The sequence below is a fragment of the Lucilia sericata genome, unplaced genomic scaffold, assembly GCF_015586225.1.
Source record: "Lucilia sericata isolate MDLA Ls3-8-SP2 unplaced genomic scaffold, ASM1558622v1 Contig000510F_arrow, whole genome shotgun sequence".
Taxonomy (NCBI): domain Eukaryota; kingdom Metazoa; phylum Arthropoda; class Insecta; order Diptera; family Calliphoridae; genus Lucilia; species Lucilia sericata.
In genome coordinates, this window is record NW_023994523.1 from 289,438 (window position 1) to 299,217 (window position 9,780).

The 9,780-nt window shown below is 32.6% G+C and overlaps 1 protein-coding gene across 1 annotated transcript; it reads right to left on the minus strand.

Moving 5' to 3' along the window:
• Positions 1 to 6,150: 6,150 nt before the first annotated feature.
• On the minus strand, positions 6,151 to 7,167 carry LOC119605683 (protein sine oculis-like; the record flags this gene model as incomplete). The annotated part of the gene is made up of 1 exon (XM_037958942.1): positions 6,151 to 7,167. A coding segment is annotated over one exon (505 nt), but the record flags the coding sequence as incomplete, so codon positions are not given.
• Between the last annotated feature and the right edge of the window lie 2,613 nt (positions 7,168 to 9,780).

Consider the following 9,780-nt stretch of genomic DNA (forward strand, 5'->3'; position numbering starts at 1 on the left):
AGCCGCCGCCAGTATTGGTTGGTTGCTAAGGACCACCCTCTTTTTTCCTGCTCTCTTTTTGTTTTTTTTTTGCAGGGATAAGACTATGAGAGTCTGTGGGGAGGCAAAAAACTGTTGCTAAGGTTTTAGGACTAAATAAAAAGAAACATGCGTGAGATGTAATTGTATCTGCACTTTATAACTTTTGATTTAATGATGATAATACACTGAGCAAATTATAGATCTGTTATGTTTTTAAATATCATAGGTTTTTCAGACCATAGTTTTAGACAATAGACTAGAGTCTAGTCTATAGTCTAGTCTATAGTCTAGTCTATAGTCTAGTCTATAGTCTAGTCTATAGTCTAGTCTATAGTCTAGTCTATAGTCTAGTCTATAGTCTAGTCTATAGTCTAGTCTATAGTCTAGTCTATAGTCTAGTCTATAGTCTAGTCTATAGTCTAGTCTATAGTCTAGTCTATAGTCTAGTCTATAGTCTAGTCTATAGTCTAGTCTATAGTCTAGTCTATAGTCTAGTCTATAGTCTAGTCTATAGTCTAGTCTATAGTCTAGTCTATAGTCTAGTCTATAGTCTAGTCTATAGTCTAGTCTATAGTCTAGTCTATAGTCTAGTCTATAGTCTAGTCTATAGTCTAGTCTATAGTCTAGTCTATAGTCTAGTCTATAGTCTAATCTATAGTCTAGTCTATAGTCTAGTCTATAGTCTAGTCTATAGTCTAGTCTATAGTCTAGTCTATAGTCTATAGTCTAGTCTATAGTCTAGTCTATAGTCTAGTCATAGTCTAGTTATAGTCTAGTCTATAGTCTAGTCTATAGTCTAGTCTATAGTTAGCTATAGTCTAGTCTATAGTCTAGTCTATTATAGTCTAGTCTATAGTCTAGTCTATAGTCTAGTCTATAGTCTAGTCTATAGTCTAGTCTATAGTCTAGTCTATAGTCTAGTCTATAGTCTAGTCTATAGTCTAGTCTATAGTCTAGTCTAGTCTATAGTCTAGTCTATAGTCTAGTCTATAGTCTAGTCTATAGTCTAGTCTATAGTCTAGTCTATAGTCTAGTCTATAGTCTAGTCTATAGTCTAGTCTATAGTCTAGTCTATAGTCTAGTCTATAGTCTAGTCTATAGTCTAGTCTATAGTCTAGTCTATAGTTCTAGTCTATAGTCTAGTCTATAGTGTAGTCTATAGTCTAGTCTATAGTGTAGTCTATAGTCTAGTCTATAGTCTAGTCTATAGTCTAGTCTATAGTCTAGTCTATAGTCTAGTCTATAGTCTAGTCATAGTCTAGTCTATAGTCTATCTATAGTCTAGTCTATAGTCTAGTCTATAGTCTAGTCTATAGTCTAGTCTATAGTCTAGTCTATAGTCTAGTCTATAGTCTAGTCTATAGTCTAGTCTATAGTTTAGTCTATAGTCTTGTCTATAGTCTAGTCTATAGTTTAGTCTATAGTCTAGTCTATAGTCTAGTCCATAGTCTAGTCTATAGTCTAGTCTATAATCTAGTCTATAGTCTAGTCCATAGTCTAGTCTATAATCTAGTCTATAATCTAGTCTATAGTCTAGTCTACAGTCTAGTCTATAGTCTAGTCTATAGTCTAGTCTATAGTCTAGTCTACAGTCTAGTCTATAGTCTAGTCTATAGTCTAGTCTATAGTCTAGTCCTATAGTCTAGTCTATAGTCTAGTCTATAGTCTAGTCTATAGTCTAGTCTATAGTCTAGTCTATAGTCTAGTCTATAGTCTAGTCTATAGTCCTAGTCTAGTCATAGTCTAGTCTATAGTCTAGTCTATAGTCTAGTCTATAGTCTAGTCTATAGTCTAGTCTATAGTCTAGTCTATAGTCTAGTCTATAGTCTAGTCTATAGTCTAGTCTAGTCTAGTCTAGTCTAGTCTAGTCTAGTCTAGTCTATAGTCTAGTCTATAGTCTAGTCTATAGTCTAGTCTATAAACAATTCCCAAAGAATCAACAAATTTATTTTAAAACTTTCCCTCAGTTTTGCTCCTTTATTTCTCTCACTGTAACAAACAAAACCACACGCACAACAAACCAAAACAGGAAAAAACAACAACAATAATAGTGGTTTGTTTATTGCGCACTTACAGTAAGAGTAATATATAATTAAACGTTGGCAGGATTAAATTATTATAACTGACCATAATCCCAGCATTATCATTATGAAAGTACGTACGTGTGTTTGTTTTTTTAAAGAGTGAGTGAGTAGTGATGATGAGTGTCTGTTAAATTCATTTTAATAACGTCATTCATGGTTTCAATGTTTAACATTAGCATTAACATAGACGTCATCATCATTATTATTGACGCGCCAGTCGCGTGTCTTCTTGTCTTACGGTTTTTTTTCGTTTACCGGGAGTCTGTCTGTCAGTTGTGTGTGTTGCAGTTTTTGTTAATATTTGTTTACCTGTCTGTGTGTCTATGATTTTCCACGGTTTGTGGGATTTAAATAATCGAAATAATGTCTTTCTTTATTTTTATCCTTTGTTTTTGGACAAATAATAATGATTTGTTTTCATTGGTGAGTGGGCCTAGTTTTATGATGTGTACTCACTCATTTTAGCTTTAGTTTGTCAATTATTTTTGGTTTTAGGGATTTATTTGTGTGGCTTATGGTAATTATTATTTTGTTGATTATTTCTAGAATTCTCAGCAGGTAGTCGTCGCGCTAGGGTTAGTGTGGGAATATGTATGAGAAAATTTACTATTTGGGGGACTTTTTTTAACACGGATTTTATAGAGTTGTTAACTTTATTATTAAATTATTCATGTATGTATGTATATCATTTAACCAAAGAGTATCTTAGTAGAATGGACTTATTGTTGGCAGTCAAAGGGTGTTATAGCTGGAACTACATATCAATGTTATTCATGGAAGAAATGGATTTAATTTCTTGTAATTGCAATAAAAGTGTTACCATAACTTCATCCATGTCAAGACTTGACTCTAGTCTATAATCTATAATCTGAACTCTTGCAACAATTTAGTCTGGAACATAGTTTAGTCTATAGTCTCGACTATAGTTTTATTAATAGTCTAGACTCTAGTCTTGATTGCATTCTGGACTCTTGACTAAAGCTTAGTCTATTGACATGATTATAGTTTATTCTATCTTGACTATATTTCAGTGAATGAGCAGGACTATAGTTCATTCTATTCTCTGGACTATAGTCTGGACTCTTGACTAGTTTAGTCTATAGTGTAGAGTTGGTTTAGTCTAAACTCTTGTTTTTCTATAGTTTAGTCTTGACTCTTGGCTATACTTTAGCCCATGTCATTGATTATTGTTCAGTTTCTAGTCTAGACCATAGTCTGAATTCTTGTCTTGACTATAGTTTAGTCTATAATCTAGACCATAGATCTTGACTCGTTTAATCTATAGTCTAGACTATGGTTTAGTCAATAGTATAGACTATTGTTTTGACTATAGTTTAGTCAATATGGTTACTAGACTAGTCCATAGTCTAGTCAATAGACTAGTCCATAATCTAGTCAATAGACTAGTCCATAGACTAGTCCATAGTTTAGTCAATAGACTAGTCCATAGTCTAATAAATTGGCTAGTCCACAGACTCTTCCATAGTTTAGTCTATAGACTAGTCAATAGACAATTCCATAGTGTAGTCTATAAACTAGTCAATAGACTTTTCCATACTCCAGTCTATAGACTAGTCCACAGATTAGCCAATAGACTAATTCATATACTAACCTAAGTATAGTCCACACACTTGACAATAGAATAGTCCATAGTCTAGTTTATAGACTAGTCAATATATTAGTCCCTAATCTAATCTGTTGACTAGTCCATAGAATAGTCCATAGTCTAGTCTATAGACTAGTCAATAGACTAGTCCATTGTCTAATCTATATACTAGTCAATTGTCTAGTCTATAGATTAGTCCATAATCTACTCTATAGACTAGTCTATACATTTGTCATTAGAATACTGTATAGTCATTAGACTAGTTCATAGTCGTCTATAGACTATATTATTATATTCTTGACTACATTTTATTCTCTAGTCTAGACCATTATTTAGACTTTAGATTGGTCTGTAGTCTTGACTATAGTCTGGACTCTTAACTAGTTTAGTCTATAGTCTAGACTTGATTTAGTCAATAGTGTATACTCTTGTTTTGAATACATTTTAGTATCTTATCTAGACCATAGTTTAGTCTATAGTATGGACTCAAGTCTTGATTATAGTTTAGTCAATCTTATTGACTATAGTCTGGACTCTTGACTGTAGTTAAGCCTATGTTAATGATTACAGTTTAGTCTCTAGTCTAGGCCATAGTTTAGTCTATAGCCTGAACTTTTGACTAGTCAATAATCTAGATCATAGTTTAATCTTTCGTCTGGACTCTTGACTATAGTTTAGTTTATAGTCTAGACTATAGAGTAACCAATAGCCTGGACTCTAGACCCAACTATAGTTTTGCTTGTAGTCTGGACTCTGAACTACAGTTTAGTGTATGGTTTAGACTACAGTTTAGTTTATAGCCTGCTCCATACTTTAGTCAATAGTTTATACCTCAGTCTTGACTAAAGTCTTGTCTATTGTCTTGAACTATAGTTTAATTAAAATCAATTGCTTATGGTAAGCAATACCAAATAGCAAATTTTATGGGTTAAACAACAATTTCACACATACAAATTCACTTATAATTCTAGAATTCCAAAAATTTTACTGTTAACACCTATTGCTTCCTATAAACGGATGTGGGATTGGAATCCAATGTAAAAGAATTGTATTCAAAAACAATAGAAATTCAACAATTTGAAAATGTCTTTGGACAGAAGGACCAATAAGTGAAAATGTTGATCCTTTCCTTTACATTCAGACATTATAATCCCCCTATTAAGTACTAATAGTTTTAAAAAAGAAAATAGGATTAAAAAAATTTCTTTTTGTGACATAAGAATAAGTGCTGCTTGGGCTCTTTTCTTGACAAGACAATTTAAACGGCTTAAAATTTTGGTTAAAAAGAAATTTCTAATAATATTTTATATTGTTTTCTTCAATAATGACATTTAACGAGAAGTTAATTGTCAGTTTATGGTGAATGACTATTATGAGTGAAAGGTGTCTGTCAATTATTGTTTCAATAAATCATACAACTTCTTTTTTTTTTGTTTGTAATTTATTTACACTAAAAATTTATTTCTTTTTAATTCATTTTGATTTCGATTTTTGTTTTTTGTAATTCTTTAAAAATTTATTTATTATTTTTTTTTTAATATTTTCTTTTTTTAAATAATTTAAACATTTGTTTAGATAGTAATTTAACAAAATAAGAAAATAATAATTATAAAAGAAAATTTAAAAACTTCTATAAACTACTTAAAGAATAATAATAATTTTTTGCACATTTTTTTTTAATTAATTAATTTAAATTTAATATTTTAATATATATTTACATTGTGGCTTAGAATTATTAAAACTAACCTAAAATTTTATTTATATTTTTTAAAGATTTTTGTTTAGATTTAACGGCAATTTTTGTATATTTTTATTATTTATTTGAAATTTAGGAGTTTTCTTATAGAGTTTTGAAGAGAGAAGGAGAGAATGATCCTCTTAGTTTTAACGATTATAACTGGAAGTTTTTATAATCGCCTTTAAAGACCTAAGATCCAAATAAGACAACTTGTATAGAACTGGAACTGTAGATAAGACTATAGTCTAGATATAAACTAGACTATAGTAAAGATAATAGATTAGACTATAGACTAGCCAATAGTTTAGCGTCCGGACCATAGTTTAGACTATAGTCCAGACCATTGATAATACTATAGTCAAGACTATTGATTAGACTATAGTTTAGACTATAGTTTGGACCATAGTCTAGTCCATAGTCTGGACTATAGTCTAATCTATTGTCTAGTCTATATTCTTGACTATAGTCTGGACTATAGTCTAGTCTATTGTCTAGTATATAGTCTAATCTATTGTCTAGTCTATAGTCTCGACTATAGTCTGGACTATAGACTAATCTTTAGTCTTGGCTATAGTATAATCTATAGTCTGGACTATAGTTTAGACTATAGTCCAGACCATAGTTCAGACTATAGTCCAGATTATAGTTTAGACTATAGTCCAGACCATAGTTTAGACTATAGTCCAGATTATAGATTATACTTTAACTAAGACTATAGATTACACTATAGTCCTGACTATAGTCGGTCCAAACTATAGATTAGACTTTAGTCCAAACTGTAAACTAGACTATAGTCCAGACTATAGAATAGTCTATACTCCAGTATTTAGACTGTAGTCCATACTCTAGACTCGTCTGCTGCTGATTGCTACCCTTCTCATCTCTAGAGTCGAAAGTCCCCAAGTTCCAAAACCAGACTTAACTCAAATCATCCTTCTTAAACCAAAACTTTTGTCTCTCTAAACTCCATCTCGTTAAAAAATCCCTTCAATTCCTAAAATGTTTCCATAATTCTCAACTAAATTGTATCTTATTAAAAATAATAATGATGCTGTTGTTGCTGTCTCGTTAATTGACCAGCTGCTGCAGCTGACAGGGAAGAAGCTGTTGCTGTAGTTGTTGCTGCTGCTGCTGCAGTTGTGCCACTAACAGCCGATGTTGCCAACCATTCACTACTAGTACTACTGCCCGTACAAATGGCATCTAACTAAAATCATAAATGTTGATATTCACTCATATCATAAATGGGCATAGAACTCATTACATTATGTAAATGTGAATAGGCTACGGCAGCGGGTAAAGGTGCCATTTGTGCGCCGGATGCATTACCGGCACCCTTAGCAGAACCTATGGCAGCGGCGGCTGCAGCAGCAGCTGATAAAGCTGGTCCACCCACCAGTTGAGCACTTAAAGTATGATCGACAGTGGTGTGTGAGGATATATTATGACTTTGTTGTTGCTGCTGCTGCTGGTGATGATGTGTATGATGATTGCTGAGCGTTTGATTGGGTGATTGTTGTGCTGCATGTTGTTGTTGCGAGAGCGTCTGTTGTTGCTGCTGCTGATGATGGTGATGATGTGACGTTGTATGATGATGATTATTGCTATTCGTTGTATTGTTATTATTGGCGGATGTTGTGCTACTGTGATGTTGCATGAGAGCACCTTCCATTTCGGAATCACTCGATGAGTCTAGATGTTGTTTATCCGAGTTGCCACTGTAAAGAGAGTAAATAAGGAGGAAATTGTTAGATATTTGTTGTTGTGCAAGGTCCAAAATAACATTTGTTTTTAAACTTTTTTTTATAAAGAATAGTTATAAATAAGAGTCTTGGATGTAGTTAGGACTGACCATAGACTAGACTTGAGACTAGAACTAGACTAGAATATAGATCAGAATAAAAACCAGAGTTAATACTAGATTATAGACCAGACTATAGATTAGACTATAGACTAGACTATATACTAGACTATAGACTAGACTAGACTATAGACTAGACTATAGACTAGACTACAGACTAGACTATAGACTAGACTATAGACTAGACTATAGACTAGACTATAGACTAGACTATAGACTAGACTATAGACTAGACTATAGACTAGACTATAGACAGACTATAAACTAGACTATAGACTAGACTATAGACTAGACTATAGACTAGACTATAGACTAGACTATAGACTAGACTATAGACTAGACTATAGACTAGACTATAGACTAGACTATAGACTAGACTATAGACTAGACTATAGACTAGACTATAGACTAGACTATAGACTAGACTATAGACTAGACTATAGACTAGACTATAGACTAGACTATAGACTAGACTATAGACTAGTACTATAGACTAGACTAGACTAGACTATAGACTAGACTATAGACTAGACTATAGACTAGACTATAGACTAGACTATAGACTAGACTATAGACTAGACTAGAACTAGACTAGACTATAGACTAGACTATAGACTAGACTATAGACTAGACTAGACTAGACTATAGACTAGACTATAGACTAGACTATAGACTAGACTATAGACTAGACTATAGACTAGACTATAGACTAGACTAGACTAGACTGTAGACTAGACTATAGACTAGACTATAGACTAGACTATAGACTAGACTATAGACTAGACTATAGACTAGACTATAGACTAGACTATAGACTAGACTATAGACTAGACTATAGACTAGACTATAGACTAGACTATAGACTAGACTATAGACTAGACTATAGACTAGACTATAGACTAGACTATAGACTAGACTATAGACTAGACTATAGACTAGACTATAGACTAGACTATAGACTAGACTATAGACTAGACTATAGACTAGACTATAGACTAGACTATAGACTAGACTATAGACTAGACTATAGACTAGACTATAGACTAGACTATAGACTAGACTATAGACTAGACTATAGACTAGACTATAGACTAGACTATAGACTAGACTATAGACTAGACTATAGACTAGACTATAGACTAGACTATAGACTAGACTATAGACTAGACTATAGACTAGACTATAGACTAGACTATAGACTAGACTATAGACTAGACTATAGACTAGACTATAGACTATACTATAGACTAGACTATAGACTAGACTATAGACTAGACTATAGACTAGACTATAGACTAGACTATAGACTAGACTATAGACTAGACTATAGACTAGACTATAGACTAGACTATAGACTAGACTATAGACTAGACTATAGACTAGACTAGACTAGACTATAGACTAGACTATAGACTTGACTATAGACTAGACTATAGACTAGACTATAGACTATAGACTAGACTAGACTAGACTATAGACTAGACTAGACTAGACTAGACTAGACTAGACTAGACTAGACTATAGACTATAGAAGACTAGACTAGACTATAGACTAGACTAGACTAGACTATAGACTAGACTAGACTATAGACTAGACTAGACTATAGACTAGACTATAGACTAGACTATAGACTAGACTATAGACTAGACTATAGACTAGACTATAGACTAGACTATAGACTAGACTATAGACTAGACTATAGACTAGACTATAGACTAGACTATAGACTAGACTATAGACTAGACTATAGACTAGACTATAGACTAGACTATAGACTAGACTATAGACTAGACTATAGACTAGACTAGACTATAGACTAGACTAGACTAGACTATAGACTAGACTATAGACTAGACTATAGACTAGACTATAGACTAAACTATAGACTAGACTATAGACTAGACTATAGACTAGACTATAGACTAGACTATAGACTAGACTATAGACTAGACTACAGACTAGACTATAGACTAGACTATAGACTAGACTATAGACTCTATAGACTAGACTATAGACTAGACTATAGACTAGACTATAGACTAGACTATAGACTAGACTATAGACTAGACTATAGACTAGACTATAGTTATACTAGACTATAGACTAGACTATAGACTAGACTATAGACTAGACTATAGACTAGACTATAGACTAGACTATAGACTAGACTATAGACTAGACTATAGACTAGACTATAGACTAGACTATAGACTAGACTATAGACTAGACTATAGACTAGACTATAGACTAGACTATAGACTAGACTATAGACTAGACTATAGACTAGACTATAGACTAGACTATAGACAAGACTATAGACTAGACTATAGACTAGACTATAGACTAGACTATAGACTAGACTATGGACTAGACTATAGACTAGACTATAGACTGGATTGTAGTTTAGTTTAAAGTCTAGTGCATAGTCTGGCCAATAATTTACTATATTAAATGGTTTATATCAGACGT